Raw genomic sequence first — 21,220 nt, 5'->3', positions numbered from 1 at the left:
TAAAATCAATCAACTTACTCATCTAAATAACTATTCTGGTGAATGTTAAGGTACAGCTTCAAATTCTTCACTTAAGTTAAAGTACAAAAGTATAAACTCAATAAAGTATGAAAGAAAGATTCACAAAACAAGAAGTAGAACTCCACACCAACAGCATTGACAGGGATGCCTCTGCCGCCCACAAGTCTAGTCCTTCTCATTGCTAATTTGTATGCCTTTTTTCAGATATTACACTAGTAAGAATTTCCTACCTACAGAAATTCTTACTAGTGCTACTGACAGACAAGCTGAGAGACTGACTGACAGACGGATGAATGGACTGATGGCAAACATTTTTGAGAGCCATAGAAAATGGACCTTGAGTTCCTGATAATGAATGTGTAAGTACCATCTCTGTGTGACAAACAGGAAGGAAGCTATTGAAGAAAAACTATTTCAGACATTTGACCTTGCTGTGACCTTGACTCTGTTTAGATCAATTCCAACCTCTAATCAGTTCATCTGCTGTCTACACTGATAATTCCATATAAATCCTACAAACATTCAACCACTCATTCTTGAGATATCATGTTAAGAATAATCCCGGGCACATGGACAGATGCACGCACAGACAACCTGACAGCATAATGCCTTTGCCAAGACCTCTGTGTCAAATGACACACTGATTTTAGTTACTGATGTTATATTAGTGTCTCTTTCACCAAGGAACCAATGAATATGGAAAAACATATTCATATTTAGGCTAACTAAAAGCAGCTTTATTCCTAATGTCCTAAATGTTAGCTAGCATAATATCTCTGACACTACAAAGTAAAAACTAAAAAAAAAAAAAAAAACTAAAATATCTCCGACACTACAAACTACCTGATCACTACAAACTAGCAGTCACAATGCAAACTGCCTTAAGAGACAGATTAAGACTTTACAAATACGTGAATACATATGAGAAATATGGTTTTTTATAAAATTTAGTAGAAATTTTTCGTAAAAGTCTAGAGTATCTGGTGAAAGAAAAACTCAAGTAAAGTAGCTACTTAAAAACCAGACATAAGTACAGTAACTTAAATAAGTAAATATTGTAATGTAAAAAAAAATTATAGAAATGTCAGTGTTAACAATTGACAAAAAATGTTGTAGCAACAGTATTACATTTAAAAAAATGTTATTTAAATTTCACAACCAACCTGAAAATTGAGATTGAGCCCTAGCATTCTGCCAACCTAAAACTGGTAGCTAGGATATAGTCATTGGATTAAAAATAATTTAAGCTGCATGTCTTTAAACATCATTAGAGAGGTTTGTATGAAAAAATAACATAGTTGGACACTTCTCTGTCAGCCTCTTCTTGTAAAAGTAAGCACTTCTTGTCCATTTTTAGTGACAAAAATTGCCAGACTCTCTCACGAAAGCTAGCAGTCTGCTTCACAAGACTAGCTTCACAAGCTGGAAAGTGTCTACAGTATATATACTGTATAGTGAGTATTTAATACGGAAATTGCACACTTTCGTATTGAGACCTCAGTCGTAATTCCAGACTGAAGCTGTGTGAGAGTTATTCATACAGCATGGAGTTTGAGGGTATCAGTTTTGCACAATTCTGACCCTGGACTTAAGCACATTTTTAAGCACTACCATTGAAGCCAATATTAAATACATAAATACTAAATTAACTAAAACATTGGAATTATTTTATTAATGTGACAAATGAACAATCAGTTATTTTCTTTGGCTTGACCTACGTATTAGTGTAGGTACTGTATGTATGTCCTGCTGTGTCTACAAATATATCTAATATTAATCTTAATCTCAGCAGCTACAAGGCTATACCTTGGCTGTTTCCAAGAAAAGCTGCATTTTGTGTAAAATATAATTTTCCTCCCTGACCCATTAAACTTACATTCCCACAATGTACCATTCTTTCTATCATCATCAGAAGGTTTTGTCCTCATTAAAAGAAGAACAAAGGTGCACAAACAGGAAACACACTCACACAGTTTCAGTGAGTATAAAGCATTAGCTTGAAGGGAAAATTTGAGGTTTTCACAGCTCAATCTCTCTATACCAGTATTTAAGTAAGAACTCTCCATAATGCTCCAAGTTTCCTTTATTTCCCCAACAAAAACTATTAAGTTCCCAAAAAAAAAATCTTTTCATGCCTGCATCTTTGAGACACACAGATAAAGTAAATGTTTGTGTACGCATAGTAAAATTTGACATCCACAATGGATTCTATTCAATTTAGCATGTTATTAAAGGTAGGAGTCTCACAGCTTAGTGGATAATCTGTTTTAATGTCAGTTTCTCTAAATCCACACAAACTACAGGGATGGATTTGTACTCTGACTGCTTGGGAAAATTGTATAAACAGAGAAAACATTTACATAAAAGCCAAAGAAGAAAGGAGGCCTGTGGTGTATGTATTTTTATATTATAAAAAATAGCATAACTACAGCTGTGCCTTGTAGAGTTATATACACAATATATATACACAAATATACACAAAACCAGGTTGGAACTTGGAGCTAAATTATGAGCTTAAACAGTCTCTGTTCCAACACTGTATTCAAAATTATTGACATATTTGTTATTCACTCCCCTTAACAAGGTTGGAGACTATGACTATGTTTTAACCTCCTGGCAGAGACAACCATATTTTGTGCTTAAATGATCCTGGTACTTAGCATAAATCATCAACCAAGTCCTTGCAAGAGACCCTGAACCAGTAGATGTAAAACAGATCAGTGAAAGGGGGCATAGGCATTTTGTCTCTTTTTTTCATCAAACAATGGTATACAGGTTCAAAAAGTTCAATGTGAATTCACTTGACTATAACACACAATTCTAATCATAGCCTTTGTCTTGGTTTTGTATTTAACATTGCTCTTGTAGCCAGATAAACTGACATTTGCAATTCACTTTCTTTCACTTACAGTCTTCTGAGGCAGGTTGGAACTTGGAGCTAAATTATGAGCTTAAACAGACTCTGTTCCTCACTGAAAATTTAATTGATGTTACACTGAGCCACATGCTTTGTATGTTTCTCAGCAGTATGGTTCTAGTAGCCAGGTACTGCATCTTGTGGGTTGTAGATTCTTTGGTGGTATATATATATATATATATATATATATATATATATATATATATATATATATATATACATACATACACATAGGGTGTCTCAAAAGTCTCCATACATAGGGGAAATTAACATTTTTTAGCAAAATGCCTTCGAAAAGTTTTCATACTTAGTATTTTTTTTTCTCAGATAGCATTAAGAATGCCTTTGACAAAAGAACAACGTATTGAAATCATTCTCATGGCTGGATTGAGAAGGTGAAGGTTGCGATGGACTTTAACAGGAAACATGGCAAGCACATCACACACGTCACTGTTGCCAAACTTATTAACAAATTCAAAAAGCCTGGAAGTGTTGCGGACCAACCGAGAAGTGGACGTCCATGAACATCCACTGATGAAGGCACAACCGACGTGGTGCTAGCATAAGCATACATAGTCCCCTATGTATGGAATCTTTCGGGACATGCTGTATATTAATTATTGAAAAGGAGTTTTATATTTTTAATTTAGCTGGACATAACTCACTGGGTATGGTTAATGCCATACCCACATATTTTCTTCCCTGCAGTATGCATGCTTCTATGTTTGTTTCTATAAACGCAAAATTGGATTTATGAAAAGTTAACACAAGCAAATAAAATTTGTTTGTTTCTGTTAGTTATAATGGAAATGGAAATCTGTTTCCATGACCCTTTATTACACCTTCAGTCCAATCGATGCCTCACATTTCCCACCTCTTCCAAGTACAAAAACGTTTCAGTAATACTTAGCCTCTTTTGATTTGAATTACTGCCATTTCTATTGAGGTTTTGTGTACTACTCCAACAATTCACATTGTAACCGTTCTCCAGTCCACAACTACTATGCCATTGCTATCATTAAAAAAGTATATTTATATAGCAGTTTAATGTATTGTGCACAAGTAATTGAACAAAGTTTTTTATGTTTGGAGCAAAAAGTGAAAGGATTATAGTGGGTGTTCCTAGAAGCCGTAAGAGTCAAGTTTGAAGTTTGAATTGAAGGTCACAGGAGTAGTTTTTCTGTGTGAATCAGTACAGGAAAAAATGAAGCAGAACTTAGTTTATGGTAATAGTCCAGGCTTAGACTATTACCATAAAGGTTAGGACAAAGTCTCTGTAGGAGGGTGAAATGAAGGTCAGTTGAAAATGTGAAGGTACAAGAAAAAAAAGCACATGCATATTTATTTAGGTAAGCAGGTTATGAATCTGTGTGCCAAATTTGCTGACTCATAGATTGACTCATAGGCTGATAAAACCAACAAGTGAAGAGAAAGGACACCATGTGATGAGTACAGCTGGGGTATTAATAGGCTATATACGAAGAAATGAAACAAAGAACTAGAAACAGGGGCAGTTTAGACTTAGATTTATTATTATTATTAATAAAAATGAAAAAGCAGATAACATATACACAAAACTTGGTAATTATGCTTCTAAAGCTTTTAGTTTCCTATGGGATATAAAATGTTGGTTTTGTCAAACCTATGTTACCTCGTCAAAATAGATAATAAATAAATATGTTAGATTAAAAATTGGGATTTGACAGTAAATCAATAGCACACTTTGGCTGACAACCTCATCAGTGTGTGTCTTCTCATAGCACCCAGATGGCTACAATGATTCAGTGGAGTGTATGAAAGCAGAGAAGCAGTAACTATAAATACAACTCAGTTAGGAAAATAACCATTTCCTGATACACTATATGGCCAAAAGTTTGTGGACACCAGACCATCACACCCATATGTAAGCCAAACTGTAGCCACAAATATGGACCCATACAATTGTATAGGATGTCTTTGCATGCTGTAGCTTTAAGATTCCCTTCACTGGAACGAAGACTCCTAGGCCAATCATGTTCCAGCATGACAATGCCCCATGAAAAAAGTGAGTCACATAAAGATATGGTTTGCCAAGGCTGGTGTGGAAGAATCACCTAGTTCTAGCTCTAGTGGCCTGCACAAAGCCCTGATCTCAACCCCATGGAACACCTTCGGGATGAACTGGAACACCAACTGCACCCCAGGCCTCCTCACCTGACATCAGTGCCTGACCTCACTAACGCTGGTGTGGCTGAATGGGCAAAGTCCCACAGCCACGCTCCAAAATCTAGTGGAAAGTCTTTCCAGAAGAGTGGAGGTTATTATAACAGCCAAAGGTGGACTAAATGTATGTAACTTGTCAATGATATAAATGTTGCAGTGTTGAGCAAACTGAATTTAAAAATGAATGACTATGCAATCCATAGACATGGTGCTGGGTATGAGCTGTTGATTAGGGGAGTAATGTAGCCATTTTCAGTTCCTGCTTCTTGTTAAGAACACTTTTCTCCTCTAGTCTTGTCATAGGGAAAGTGAAAGCCATGTTCATCAGGTTCATTTGCACAGATTCATCCTTGCCTTAACTGGCACTCTACAGGCTTTTAATGCAGTAATCTGTAATGGCATTATAGGTCTTATTTGTTCCTTAAGAACAACCAAGAACTTCACAGAACTCTCTAGAATCCAACTAAGCCTTAGATTTGCAATTTCCTACAATTACATATCATATAGGATTTGATTCTTGTTAACTGATATGTTGAAAGCTAAGTTACTGGTGAAGTATACACACTGCAAACACAAGATTGTGACAATGGCAATGGGTCTCTTCCAGTACACACCTGCAATCAAAGAGGCTGCAAATGAGCAATGCAAGCTGCACTCCACACATTATACAAGTTTCATTCTTACTAGACAATTTTGAACAAATAAATGGACAAACTTATTATTACGTTGACCACAGACGCCCATTGTTATTGGTCTGTCCTAGTACACTTTGAACTGGCTCCTAGATATATGTCTTTGTTGGTCCATATTATGTTTGACATCTTTTATATGCCCACAGTAGTTGCCTCAAAAATATATTAAAAAACTTTCCCCATTGGCCAAAATCTAGACAACCCAATAACGTTGAGCAAAGATGTTGTTTTTTCAGCCCAGTGGGTTTAAAAATGCTGCTAATGAAAAGTAAAGGGCTCTTAGCTTCCAAAAAGGTTCTACATGGAACCCTTTCTGATACAGAAATCCTCTGTTGTAGTGTTCTTTAAAGAATTTTTAAGGGTTCTCCCTGAGGAACAAACCAAACAAACCTTAAGGATTATACATTTAAGTTTTTTTTTTAACAATAAATCATTTGGTTTCCAATTATGCATAGTAATATAGATGCTATAAAACCTTATGTAATCCTTCCTGGATTCGCACACAGCTGTGAAAGACTTGGCATGGCTACAGAGTTTCATACTAAACTATTGTCTTACTTGTTCCCAGGAGGCCATGGGGCTCTGACTGGCGTCTCCCTGTCCTGTCCTCACGCTTCTTGCTTCCTCTCAGGCTGCTGAATCTCTTCATGGCTGTCCGAGGAATGCCAAGTGCCTGGGCAGTGCAGAGGTGAGCATACCTGGCCTACTTGGAAGCATGAGCAGTTGCACAGCTCAGTGCAGCTTGACCATGACGTTCCAATTCGCTACCCACGTCTAATTCAGAATATACAGCAAGGCACCTCAAAACCAGCAGCGTCACCTGGATAGGGACAGGAACTAGCACCTTATCCACTGATGCTAATAACAAGTACACGAATCCCTCTTCCAGATGGCAGAGCAAATGAGAGTTACAATGGCAATGAGCTGTTAGGCTTTGCAGGCTTGCAGCCAAGCACTAATCCCAGTAGGAGAGAACTTTCTGAGCCCCCTTGAAAAAAGGACAGCCATTCAGTATTTCTGGATATTACATTCTCTTTCTCTGGGTTCCTATCTTCATCTTGGGATTAATGCCCACAGAGCTGGCCTCCCTTCAGCAGATTGTCAGGTGCAGCTGTGTGTATGTGTCTTTAAAATAGCCCAAGTTGCAGAGACACTGTAAAAGGAAACCAACACACACTCAAAGAGCCTTTGTCAGTGATTGGTTACAAGGCAGCTTCCCTCCCACTTTTAGACACTTCATCTGTCTAAGTACTCTGTGTGTGTGTGTGTGTGTGTGTGTGTTTATATCTTATTGGGGACCAAATGGATAGGAATGAGATTTTGACCTTGTGGGCACATTGGATTGTTTCCATGAGGAATTTTTTTTCTCCAAAAACCAGCATTTATTAAAAAAAAAAAGTTAAGGTGATGTTAATGTGAGATTTCAGTGTAGGCGTCTCATTAATTAGCTACATTAATGATTGTGTCAATGGAAGGTCCGCACAAGGATAGTAAGACAATGTGTGTGTGTGTCTGTGTGTGTGTGTCTGTGTGTGTTTCATATTACACTGTTGTGTTGATTAAACCACTTTCCTGGACTGATAGTTTTACTTCAGACAGCTCAATCAAGTACTAAACACAAGAATATGAACTGAATTTAGCATATTAATTATGGCATACAAACTACAAAGAGACACACTTAAAAACCTCTGCAGAGAGAAAGCCTGTGCATGAGTTTATCTGTACTATATGGGTTTCACTGCAAAACACATACAGAGTACGAACTGTTATGAAATCATACTTACATTATGTCTATAAAATCTGTGAAACCTATACTTAAAAACCCTCAAAAACAAAAACACAACAGGATATGGACACGACACGTTCCTGTTGTCAGTGCTTACAAAATCAGACTTTTTTTTAGCGACCAAAATACACACCAACTAGACACTAGGCCACACACAGCTTTTTGTCCTCCCTGCAATCCTGTAGTCAGTAATTACTTTCAAACATTACAATGTTTCTTCATGTAGAACAAAAAAAAAAACCATGATATTTTGCAGAGCTTAATTCTACTTCAAAAACAGCATGGGTGGCCATTCCTGTTTACTGCAATATAATTTTTAAACCAACTACCTGGCCCATTAAAATATGAAGGAGATTGGCATTATCAAATGATCATACATAAAGTGCATTTTATAGCTACATATAGCTACATACTACTGAGTTCAAGGTTAGGGAAAGCTTGTGAATGACACTTCATTAACTTTTTAGGCAGTTGCTGCATTATTTATGCGTTGCATTATTCATGTGCAGCGCCTTGATAGCTGCTTTCCTCAATGGAGGAGGCCTGAGAGATCTGAATGCTTTTAAAACTAGATCAATAATACGAGGGAGAGTCAATTGAAAACCTAATTTATTAATTTTTGCATTGTTTGTTGCACATAGGTGTCACAAAAGTGTATCATTTTTCTACATAATCTCCACTGCATTCTCTTTGCTATATCCTATATCTGTTGTTCCCATGCTGGGAAGCCTTAGGCATTAGGCTGCAAGTGCATGATTGCCTTATTTGGAACTTTTTAAGAGTCAAGGTCAAAACAGCCAGAACAACAAACAAGATCAGGCAGGCAAAGATAAAGAAAAATCAAGTAGGACCTCAGAGAAATGAACTGAGAATAAGATTAAATATATGAACTGCAAGACAAAGATGAAGGAAAGAAAATCTGAAGATAGTTAGGGCTAAGAAATGGGACATGTAGAAAAGGCAGCGATGAAGGACAGGTACAGAGGTCATGGCGGCATAAAACTGCAGCAAAACAAAAGCAAGGCTGCCAGCTTGCTGTAAACCATCTGGTGCAGGGAGACTGGAGCACCAGTAGGGTGGGATTGGAAATGCAGAGCCCAAAGGAACAGAGATAATAATCAAGGCAGGACATGAAGTACAGAGATAGAAAGAGAGAGGATATGGCCAATTCCAAATCCCTCACCACCCGCAAAGTTTCTCTTAAGCTTGGTCCAAAAAACACATAGGTGATTTCACACTGTGTACAGATATACAGCCCAAGTATATTTCATCCTGTTCTGAGAAATCAATGTGAGTAAGAGAGAGAGAGAGAGAGAGAGAGAGAGCAAGAGAAACAGACAGGGTGTGGGACAGGGCAGCAATAACAAACTAATGAGAATAACCAGTTAAACATTCTCCTTTCCTCTTAATGCTTGGATGTTTTTACCTATAGTACCCTATACCCAAATAGTGCGATTGCTAGCCACTAACTTCTAATGATAAAGAAGCTGATACTGCATCATGTAAATTCACAGGCCTGCTACAGTCTGTCAAATGAATTCCTAATATCCATTAGGATAGCACATGATCATGCCAAACCACCACCACCAACAAAGAGGACAGTCCACTCCAAGAGTCTGGGGGTAACACTGCCATAATGATAGTGGTCTAATCCTCTCCCAAGTCTCCTGGAAAGCGGCTGAAAGAGATGTACTTTTATCATGTTATATTTGGCTCTGTTTTTCCACCTCACTATTTTTCTGTAACTGTATATCAAATGACATACACTAGTAAAAGAGACAAATTTTACAATCTAGGTAGAGCCTTGTTGTAAGACTAAAAATATTCAGACAATGTAATATAATGTTCCCCACTGTAATAATGCAAATGCATAAACTCAGCATGTGTTTTATTAATTGTAATCCAAGAATCATCATCAAAGTTCATAGTTAAATCAGAACACAGGCAAATAGCGTAACGGCAGGATAATCCATAATCAAAACATGAAACGAGCCGAGGTACAAAACTAGGAAGTACCCTGAGAGACAAAGAACAGGGAACACAGGGAACATGGGAAATATTTGTGCTTAATGAAACAAAAGCACGATAAGACTTTGAAATGAGGAACAAGTGAATACGTTAGGGTAATCAAGCAGTGCCATAACAGGGACAGAGACAGATCCAAAACCAATTTTATACAGTTTTTTTTTTCTTTCGCTGGTGGTGTTAGGCAGTATTTACTCAACTGGAATTTGGCTTCATATCAAATCTAATTTATGACTGCTAATTAAAGTAGTTATGAACCATGTTATGTAATTAGTAACAAATTTGATAAGTTCTAAATAAAACAACTAAATATATTTTATTATTTTAATACTGACACGATCTGGTAGTTTTGTGGATCAGTTAGATTATAAGTGCTGTGTCTTAGTGTATGTAAGATTGTTTGTTAGGACATGCACTTTAGGGTGAAGACAAATACAAGAAGGTCTGTAGAGCTTCTCTGTCCTCATAGCCTTTTTCTGGCAATACATAATGAAGTTAACTTCAGGAAGGTAAATAAAATCTAAACTAGTCCCTTTGGCTAATTAATTCTTACCAGTATTAATAACCTTTAAACTCCCTGTTCTAAATGGCACAAATTATCCATAGATAATGCGCTTGGACCATGAAATTAATCAAAATCATCCAATAATTGCAAACACCAAGAGACTCCCACTGCACCAGAAAGAGAGACACTTATGTAAGCAGTATTAATATAGGCTTGGTCTAATTACCCTTCTTTCTCGCTCGTCTTCTTAAGTCCACAGCCTTGCTAAAGCTTTCAGAAACAACCTTTTTTTAATCCAAAATGTCCTTGTGGCGTATGAGGAACAGCTATTACTCCAAAATTGTCCCTCACCTTTTCAAAGCAGCAAATTAGATAAGAAGGAAAACTGATTTTTTTTTTTTTTTTTAATCAAAGTGCAAGTCAGATCACAGATGGAATGAGATGTCCTTTCCGTTTTCTAGCTAATGAGTTAATAATATGCACCATAGGATATCAGGGCTTTTTGTTAAATATTTACCAAAGGCCGGTCCTGGAGTTTCGATGCTCCAGTTCACCTGTTTCTTATGAGCCTGCTGCTGTGCTTCATTTTGTTTGTCTCTATTTCCAGCACTGAGCATGACTTTCATTTGAGGGGGAGATATGCCAAGAACAAGGAAATCTAAGAGCTGCACTGTTCTATACTGAAGGTCACTTTGTCCTGCTGGACCGTGGCCAGATACAGTCTGCTGGCCCACCTTTCATTTAGTCACTTTTATTAATGCTTGGAAGAGTGCTGTGGACAGAATGAACATTATTGATTGTGCTAAAGAAGCATAATGTGACACAGGCCACGGTTATGCAACATGACGTATACATGTGATAAACAAGCAAAGCCAAGCCTTCTGATTAGGGATGTATTAGGACAGATCTGAAACACAGGATCAGTATTGGATCTAGCTGAATATCAAATAATGTTATTCAGAATAAACAGATAATGTGTTCTAAATAGATACAAATATACACTCACTGAGCACTTTATTAGGAACACTATACTAATACTGGGTAGGGCCTCACTTTGCTCAAAACAGCCTCAATTTTTCATGACACGGATTCCACAAGATGTTGGAAACATTCCTTTGAGATTCTGGTCTATATTGACATGATTGCATCACACAATTCCTGCAGATTTTTCAGGAGCACTCTCATGCGGCGAATCTCCTGTTCTACTACATCCCAAAGGTGTTCTACTGGATTCAGATCCGGTGACTGGGAAGGCCACTGAAGAACACTAAACTCATTGTCCTGTTCATGAAACCAGTCTGAGATGACTTTTTCTTTGTGACTTTGTGCATTATCATGCTGGAAGTAGCCATTAGAAGATGGGTAAATTGTGGCCAGGAAGGAATGCTTATGGTCAGCAACAATACTCAAACAGGCTGTGGCATTCAAGTGATGATTTATTGGTATTAACAGGCCCAAAGTGTGCCAAGAATACATTCCCCACACCATTACACCACCTCCACCAGTGGACTGTTGACACAAGGCAGGTTGGGTCCATGGAGGCAATATTCTGACACCTACCCTCTGTGTGCCTCAGCAGAAATCGAAATTCATCAGACCAGGCTATGTTTTTCCAGTCTTCCACTGTCCAGTTTTGGTGAGCCTGTGCCCTCTGCAACCTCAGCTTTCTGCTGAATGGCTGATTAGATAATTGCATGAATGAGTAGGTGTACAGGTATCACTAATAAAGTGCTCAGTGAGTGTAGATATGAAGACACAGTATTAATTTTTTAAGGAAAGCTTGCCTACACAGGACTTCTGTTTGAGAGTACAGGTTTGTAGCAGGACTGAGAATGGGTGAGCAGAACAAAGAAAGATCACATATTTTACATATTTTTAGATCAAAATCATATCTGACATATTTTATGTTGTGAACATGGCCTATTTTGACTGATGTGCATGTCTTGAAGCACAATCCACCTTTGATTTTGCAAGAGAAGCTTGCAAAGTTGAAAAATGTGGAAACAGTGCCTCTACCTCTGCATCCAGGAACACAGCTGACCCATACAGGACCACTACATGAACACTACACGAGTGCACAAACCCAGATCCATTAAGACAAAGTGTGCATTTTTTATGAGATGCACTTGTCAAACATCCCAGTCCTTCACTGTGAATACATACAGGCTCCCTAGAGTCTCTGCTGCTGTCCATGAACATAGCGTTCCCTGATAACATCTAACGCAGTGCAAGAATGCATGGCATGATGTTGGGCTATTAATGTTATTTAGCCATTAAAGTTATGTTATACAGATGTTGCCTCAAGCAAGTGAAAACAGAAACCCAGGGTGGATGTTACAGCTTTAGTACTGATCTCAGCTTAACCTATCCAAATGTAAGGTTAGTTCTGCTTTTTTTTCCCCCCTCAGAATCAAAATAGTATCTGTTGTCTCTTCATTCTCAGGAAACTACATGCCACTCGGGTGGGTCAAGTCTCAAAAAATTTACAAGCATGCACTTCCCAGGGGAGCTATGTTTGTGTGTGAGGTCTATAAGAGGTTTTCTACATTTCAGCAGGGGACGCTGAGTGGTGAGTGGCCTTATCTTTTACTCTATGTAAAGTGGAGCACACACCACAAGGGCTAATATTAGCTAAAGCCATCTGCCTCACATTTAGATTAGTAAGATTGGTTTATGTAACTTTGGCACTATAGAAGTTAAACACATTCTAATCATAAATTCAGATAAGTGAGGCACAACTACAAAACTGCACTCGTCAGAAATGAGGATACTACAAAGTAATATTTAAAAAAAAACTCCAGTGAAAATGTAAAGAAGCATAGGCATACTTTTTCCAAAGATGGAGACGTGAAGGGAACATGTGAGGAGGCCTAGGTCTGGCCATGAGTGTTGAGTGTGACAGTCACGCTACAGAGACAGACCCTTGATTCCGAAAGTAACTACATGACTGCTTATGTTTTCCAATCAGCTGTTTATTTAGCTATTGCCTGGTAACCAGGATTGTAAGTGGAAAGGCTCACAAGCTCACAAGCTGCTGGAAGGCCACAGGTTGTCACAAGTTACACATCATAAATCCCTTCATTGTCTTTATCTTACATAGGCATGTGCATTGAAAACTACACTCACACACTCATGGTTTATGGTAAGTACACAAAGTAGGGCATCTGTGTTTTTATGATTGTTTTGTTTTTTTTAGTTGTACTGCTCTGAAACCAAGATGCTGTCATGAATATCAGTGAAAGCAGCAAGTCCTATCGTACACACACACACACACACACACACACACACACACAGAGTAAAAAATAAATAAATCAAATTATATCTTTACTTTAATCTTATAATTGACAATTATTAATTTATTCTTGTCTACACCTCATTCTAACCCTAAACTTAACCTCAGTAACCAAAAGGAAAAAAATTTGTCTCTTTTGTTAAAAAAAAAAAAAAAAAAAGTCAGAAGGTCAGACAACGTCAGAAGGTCAGACAGTCCAATCCTTGTGGGGATACTTGCTGTGATTTGGTCCCCAACAAGATATAAAATTGTGCCCACACACACACACCAGATCACTATCAGTCATCATGTCTCCTCTCTCTCTCTCTCTCTCTCTCTCTCTCTCTCTCACTCACACAGATGAACTGCTGCAGGAAGACTGGAACTGCTTAAAAATCACCATGAAAGGAAAAATACAGGGCAGTGTATTACACCATTACACCAACAGTTTTTTAAAAAAGCCTATATTTTTAATACTTTTTACTTAATGTAACCAGCTGAAATGACATTTTAAGTGATTAAAATGATGCTTTTAAAAAGAAAATGTCTCATCACCCAACACTATGAATGTACATGATCTTTTCGGAATTATTTGCAATGCTGTATTTCACTGTGATCTCAGCACTATTGTATTGTACTGGATGGGTGGCATCAACTAGAATTACAGAAAACAAGTTTAGAGTTAATCAACTGATTTGATCTAGCTGTGTGCACAAATTAATTTAAAAAATTAATTTAAATAATCCGAATCCCTAATTAAAATCTTAACTTCTAATAAAAAGCTTCAGATTGTCCTTAATGATGGATTTGTCAAGAAAACAGCAATGTTACATTTGAGACAAATTATTATACTTTCCCACCCTTTTTAGTGCTAAAGAGGATGAAAAATTTCCTTTGAGGGACATTTTCCACAGTCCATCTAAAATAGCTCTGTGATGCCATTGCAGAAATCTGTCAGCTGAACAGAGATTTCATTTTCAGCCAGGAATTCAAGTTTAAAGTAACGGAGCAACAGGATTAAAATCATTTATTTTTTAATAATTTAGTGTAAAACTAAAACCAGGATGAAATGATGTCTTGAAAGTAATTTTTATTATTTTTAAACAAGGTTTAAAGCAACTGAATTAATACTTTAATAAATTAATAAAAACGTTCCTGCAAAAATCATCCACCTCATCTTAAAATCTCTTTTATATTCATGTCTAAATATTGTTCCTGTTTGTTTGATTTGTCTTTTCTTTAGTCATTTTTGTAAAAAATAAAAAATAAAAAGTTGCTTTAAGACCTTCTTCAGTCTCTTTGGTGTCCCATGCCTCTGGTGGTTTTATGTAGTTATACTTTATTTCCCTCTAGTGGCCTATGTATGATGATGATGATGATGATGATTATAACAATAACAATAATAATAATAATAATAATAATAAATGCAGAAGCTCTGCATTTAAAATCTACAATTCAGTGAATAAAAAGTTGTCAGAGGTCAAATCACTTTCATAACGCATTTGTTTCAGTTATGGCTTCAGAGAACATGTGGCTCATTGTTCCACCAATGAAAGCCATGTTTTGGATCAAACAGGAAGCTTCTCAGACAGATTCTGACCACTTGGTGGCTCTGTGGGCTTGAAAAACCTAAGAATAAGTACAATACAAGTAATTTCTTAATTTGTGCTTCCTCATTTTCTTTTCGCTTCCCTTCCTTGTTTTCTTGTTCCTTTAACAAAGGAATAAGAAAGTGAGGAAAGGAACAAGAAAGCAGGGAAGGGAAGCAAAAAGGAAACAAGGAGGCATAGATTAAGAATGCACTTGTATGCTTATTCTTTGGTTTTCCAAGCTCACAGAGGATGTGAGGAGAGGACAGGAAGTATTTTGGACGAATGTATTGATTAATGAGACGTCGTCTGCTCACTGAAGCGTCACTTTAAAGTGACTTCCCTTATTTATGACATGTTGCACCAGGCATAACGAATATGCATATACTCTACACAAGTGTGATTACACAGTGAATGAACATCAATTGAAACATTACTGCACTTACATATCACATTTGAATGTTGTTTTATTCAATATGACTTCTCACACATACTTTTATTTATCCTTGAGCTAGTATCTCCTCTAGGATCTCCTCTCTTAAATTCATTCAGAGGAATCCAGAATGGATTGTTATATCCTTCAGATGCTGAGCTACAGTCAGTTTCCGGGTCACAGGCCAAAGGATGTAGGATCAAGATCTCAATTAAAGGAGGCCTCTTTAACCGTAAAATAAATTCCACAAAACCCCTCAGTACAGTTTTATGAACATAATCCAACTATACAAACATTAGGCTCATCATGTAAGTGTGTACATTATTATTAGCCATTAGCCATAGAGCTTTATTAGCCATAGAGCTTTTTATTACTGAATGTTCCACCAACAGAACACATTTGCTCCAAGTTAACATTATTTATAGGGTTAGGTTTAGGGTTAGGCCAACTTGTTTTTGAGTTACTGAGGTTTGGATTAAATCCATTCAATTCAAGTGAGCAGTCAAACAGTCTAATAGTTCTAAGAATATTAAATATAATAACTTTGATACTGATGGGTTGTTATTTCCACCACTAAAAAAAAACATCAACAACACAGATTTCCTGGATATGCTTAAGATACAGCGGGGTCCAAAAGTCTGCGACCACACTGAAATTTTCCTCATGCCTAATCTCTTCTATTGAAGCATGTCTTCAGACGACACTCCGATGGATTTGATAAAAAAAAAAGCACAAGGTCACAAGGTTTTGCACAAACTTGTGGAGTCCATGACAGCTCGAGTGCACACTGTCATTAAAGCAAAGGGGACACATACCAAATACTAAAAAACTTTGAAATTCATGTATATATTTCAAAGATTCTACTTTTCACTCAAGTTGCTGTCAGTAATATAATTTGTAATGAAAATTGCTATACTAAATTAGAAAAGAATGCAAAATACAAGCATTTTCACTGGTGCTCTCAGACCCCACTGTAGCTGACTCTGAGAACCATTGCATTAGAATACTAGAATAGAGAGATGCAGCCATACACGCTCTTGCTTTCTCTGCACCTCCTTGTGCCTCTGAAGTGAGAATCAGAAGATGACTTGGCATCAGTGCTTTCACGAAGCCTGAGCACCAATTACTCAGGACCACATGGCTGAATCCATCCAGCAGTGCATAAGAAAGAGCACAAAGGCTTCTTTGCTCTCTTGCACCTCCTTGCGCCTCTGACGTGAGACATGAGAGATGACACAGCATAATGTTATTTTTCAAAACTTCATGTTTTGGAACAAAATTTATGGCCATAGTAATAATTACTGAGGCCATAAATTTTGTTCCAAAACATGAAGTTTTGAAAAATAACCATTACTGAGGCCCGCATAGCTAGAACCTAAATCCAAATCTTTAATTTGACAATGATCAAACGGCCTTTTGAATTCTACAGGGATAATAAATGTCTAATAAGTCTCTGCCTTCTGTTTGCGTGTGTGAGAGGAGGTAATGTAAACAGCTTTCTGAGCTCGTCAAGGACATTTCAGGTGACTGCATAACCCCTATAACAACAAGCACCACGGGCAAAAGTTCCCATACATTGATGTGTATCAGCCTTAGAATCATTGGGAGAAATGCATCCATCTGCGAACAGCATGGGAAAACACGTGACAACTCAGCACACCCAAGCATACACTCTAAGCATACACTTTATTAGGAACACCTGTACACTTGCACATTCATGCAATTATCTAATGAACCAATCATGTTGCAGCAGCGCAATACAAAAACTTATGCAGATACAGGTCAAGAGCTGCAGTTAATGTTCACATCAAACATCAGAATGGAGGAAAAAAATGTGATCTCAGTGACTTTAACCATGACATGGTTGTTGGTGCCAGATGGGCTGGTTTGAGTATTTCAGAAACTGCTGATCTCCTGGGAATTTCATGCACAAAAGTCTCTAGAGTTTACACAGAATAATGTGGAAAAAAAAAAAAAATATCCTGTGAGCAGAGGGTCTGAAACACCTTTTTGATACAAGACATCAGAGGAGAATGACCAGACTGGTCTGAGCTGCCAAGAAGTCTATAGTAACTAAGTCTATAGTAAATAAGCACTCATTACAACTGTGGTGAAAAGAAAAGCATCTCAGTATGCACAACACAACAAACCTTGAGGTGGATGGGTTACATCAGCAGAAGACCACATCAGGTTCCACTCCTGTCAACCAAGAACAAGAATCTGAGGCTATCACAGGCACAGACAAACCGAAACTGGACAGCTGAAGACTTTTTTTTCCCCTCAGTCTTCAACTGTTCAGTTTTGGTGAGTCTGTGCCCATGATAGTCTCAGATTCCTGCTCTTGGCTAGCAGGAGTGGAAGCTGACGTGGTCTTTTGGTGTTTTGATGATGGTGGTAGAGAGCGCTAAAACACCCATACGTGTTCAATTGGATTGAGATGTGATGAATGTGAAGGCCATAGCGTATGATTTAGATCATTTCCATACTCATCAAATCATTCAGTAAGCCCTTGTACCCTGTGGAAAAGGGTTCATCCTGGAAGAGACCACTCATCAAGACAGAAATGTTTCACCACAGAGTAAAGATGATCAGTCAGATCAGTCACAGTAACTGTATTGATTTGCAGTGATACTTCTCTCTATGCGGACAAGCGGAGCCAAATCATGCTAGCAAAATGTAAAATGCTCACAGCAACTGGCTCTGTTAAAATGCCCACAGAATAACAACTGTTTTTTCCTGCTGCCACGTGTCTGTTCCTGTGCTGTTTATACCTGCTTTTACTTACATTCCCTGTTCTAAACAGAACAAGTAAAGAACAGTGAATTAATATGTGATGCAAGAGACACAATATCTGTTTTAAAACCTTTCCAAACCTTCTAAAATGTGCCTCTTAAGATATTTAGCTTCCTATGAGTAGTTTTCCCAATCCTGTTATTTTTCTCTGGAGACTGGAGACAGTCTGTCCTGCTCTTCTTTAGGAAGGATTAATAGCTTTGGGTTTTCTGCAAGCAGAGCGTATGCCCCATGTAGGGCTGGGAATGGTCCAGCTGGGTTGAGCAATGCCATAAGGGTGTGTGTGGATGCTTGTTTCCTATTCAGGATGGAAAAGCAGCATGTGGGGAGGTTGTTGTTCTCCCACACACAGCCACCTACACTTTCCACACTGCTACTTGATGGGCTGACACAGATTACCCATCCTGACAGATGATTTGATTCAGTATTAGGAAGTTGATCAGTTGACATTTATGAAGATGTGCATTAGAAAGCTGCAGTTTATGCTGCACATTTTGTAATGTACTGTACATGCAACATGTCAAACAGCTTTTCATTTCTAGATTCTCTCAGGTCCAGTTTATCGCAAACATCTCACAAACAGATACACGAAAAAGAAAAACAGACATGAGTGCACTTTAGAAAGCAAGTGTGTACCTTAATTTCCCAAACAATTACCAAGGCCATTATGAGCTGAATAGTAGGCTTTTCATGGGCTTAATCAAGTGAGCTAGAGCTGGAAAATGCAAAACATGTTTGAGCCACACTATTAAATCTACAATCTCTACTGGTTCTTTGGTTGTCCCATGTGGAGACCCCTTAAAGGGTCAATGCCAGGGGTATTCAACTAAAATCTGTGATGATACCTTGCTAACAAAGGTCTGGATAAGTGACTACCATGACTGAATGGTGACAACAGTTAACTGCTTAATCATTAATGGATAATTCATGGCTAGAAATAAATGATTTCTTTCACAGTGGCACTTCATATTATCACTTTTGAATAGTTCCATACACTTTGAACAGACGAGACATCTGTTTTGAATTTGGCATAGGGAAAATAAACGCCTTCAACATTCTGTTTTCGTCGTCGACTTTTCTTTAAACAAGCCGTGACACCACTTCACTAATCAGACGAGAGAGGGTTTGCTGCATCTATTACTGATACTACTGCATCTGTAGTATACAGTACTTGTGACAGGAATTTCTCTGTTTTCTCATACTAAGACAAGAACAGAAATCCTGTTTACTCAAAATTCAGTTATAACTGGAGTCAAAGGGCTTGTCGAAGATTGTTTTCTAATCCAACAACTGTCCAATTGCTACTACTGACCCCTTGACCAAGGCTCCTAAAATTCAACTGACATTGCTCTCTCAACCCAGGCCCCTTTCCAAGTTGAAAAAATGCCTCCCATGGCTGTAAATAAAATCCCTACACACTTTAAACAGATCAAGACAAGAAATGGGCTTTGCTGAGCTTTTGGTAAGCTACTTCAGAAACAGCAAATGTTAGCCTCAGTAAATGTTTCAATGTTAGCCTCGGTGAATGTCACTCTTAGTAAATCATTGATTTATTGTGATATTCTCCTCTACACTTGCCTTTCCATCAGAATGGCAGAACTTTTCAAAGTCCCAGAACAGTGCCCCAGCATACTGCACTGTAATTGGACAAATCCCAGCCCAAAGTCACGATGGCATTAATCCATGACCTCTGGTCTACATTTGTACATACTTTACCGACTGCTGAGGCCCATTGCAACACTCCAGCCTCTGACAATACCTCAATTACCCCCTTTTCTAATTATGGGTCACTCCATTCAGATGATAATGGTGTCCAAAGTACACCTTCACTTGCATAATTTTCTGTGTGGCATACAAGTATTCTGAATAGAGTCGTCATGTAGACTAAACAAATTAAGGCAACAGGAGCTTTGTGGACATTGCTCTACTCTTAATTGCATAATTATATAATTATAAAATAGCTACAAATAACAGGGTCATCTACTTTCTTGTTTTGCTTTAGGAAGCCAGATCACCATTTCTGTTGACTCTCTGTTTAACCACATTCTACAAAAGAGGTAATCAAGAACCACAAACTCTTTTCAGAGATGCTCCTGTCTGTGAAAGTCAACTTTGCTGGTTTTTGGTTCCTTGATTAACATAAAGCTCACTGCATGTCTTCTGAGCCATCCACTCCAAATAATAACCACTGAGGACAGAATGTACAGATTACAGATGGATTTCAATGCAAAGTACTGTGCTACCTATATCATCAAGATTTATAGACATGTCCTGTGCTGGAAGAAGCTTGTAACAGCGATCCACTGTAATTTTCCTCTGGTTTCAGGCAGTATCACTCTGCTGAAAGGTCATACCAGGGAGTGCCAGAATTCATTTACTGGAATTTGCTGTGCTGAAAAACACCCATGCACCAATTAAATCAGCACGACACATAATTATCTAAATCACTAAGAGCTCCATGGTGATTTGGGGTAAAAAAACCACTCTGTCTAGAGATGCTTGGGAATGGATATGCAACTCTAATTCAAACAGTGAATATTAGTGCTATTGCTACAAACTGATATTTAAAGTGCTTACTGATCAAAGAATTAAAATGTCTGATATGAATAATTCACCAAATAAATACAATAATAGCTTAAATTTGTTGTCATGTGACTAGATATCTTTTCTTAGCCTTCACGCCTTTAATACTTCTATTGTTAATCGATATTACAAATGCAGTGAAGCTCACATATACATATTGTACATCCACAATTTGCTCATATATTTTTCTAATCTGGTTTGACTGGTAGTACCAATATTCAAACTTCTATAGATAGGCATTCTTTTATTATCTATTATTATTGTCCAAATTACTTTTTGGTAAATGAAACAGTTACTTTTTGGTAAATGAAACATATCTTGAAGAAATAAAGCAATCCTTTTGGACCAAAATCATAAAGAAATTGATACAGGTGGTCAATTTTAATTTTTGTTTTCAGATTTT

At 37.6% G+C, this 21,220-nt stretch overlaps 1 protein-coding gene and 1 long non-coding RNA gene across 5 annotated transcripts in view; one reads left to right on the top strand and one right to left on the bottom strand.

Moving 5' to 3' along the window:
* LOC117595757 (uncharacterized) overlaps positions 1-16,648 on the top strand; it is a 28,822-nt gene extending 12,174 nt beyond the window's left edge. Inside the window, exons 2-5 of the long non-coding RNA XR_008300718.1 lie at positions 226-380; positions 6,401-6,520; positions 12,592-12,717; positions 13,780-16,648. This is a non-coding gene — a long non-coding RNA (uncharacterized LOC117595757). The remainder of the gene's footprint in view (positions 1-225; positions 381-6,400; positions 6,521-12,591; positions 12,718-13,779) is intronic.
* The window catches only part of prkag2a (protein kinase, AMP-activated, gamma 2 non-catalytic subunit a), a 94,919-nt gene that overhangs the window by 54,924 nt on the left and 18,775 nt on the right, over positions 1-21,220 (bottom strand). Inside the window, exon 1 of one of the 4 annotated variants that reach the window (XM_026937800.3) lies at positions 6,391-6,531. The exons of the other annotated variants lie outside the window; for them this stretch is intronic. Within the exon in view, the coding sequence (XP_026793601.1) occupies positions 6,391-6,481 (91 nt within the window). The 5' untranslated portion in view covers positions 6,482-6,531. Of the gene's footprint in view, positions 1-6,390; positions 6,532-21,220 lie in introns of those variants that run through there. 4 annotated transcript variants of the gene reach the window in all.

This window comes from Pangasianodon hypophthalmus, chromosome 22 (genome assembly GCF_027358585.1).
Source record: "Pangasianodon hypophthalmus isolate fPanHyp1 chromosome 22, fPanHyp1.pri, whole genome shotgun sequence".
Lineage (NCBI taxonomy): Eukaryota > Metazoa > Chordata > Actinopteri > Siluriformes > Pangasiidae > Pangasianodon > Pangasianodon hypophthalmus.
The sequence above is the reverse complement of the archived record's forward strand: the minus strand, read 5'-3'. Positions and strand labels throughout refer to the sequence as shown.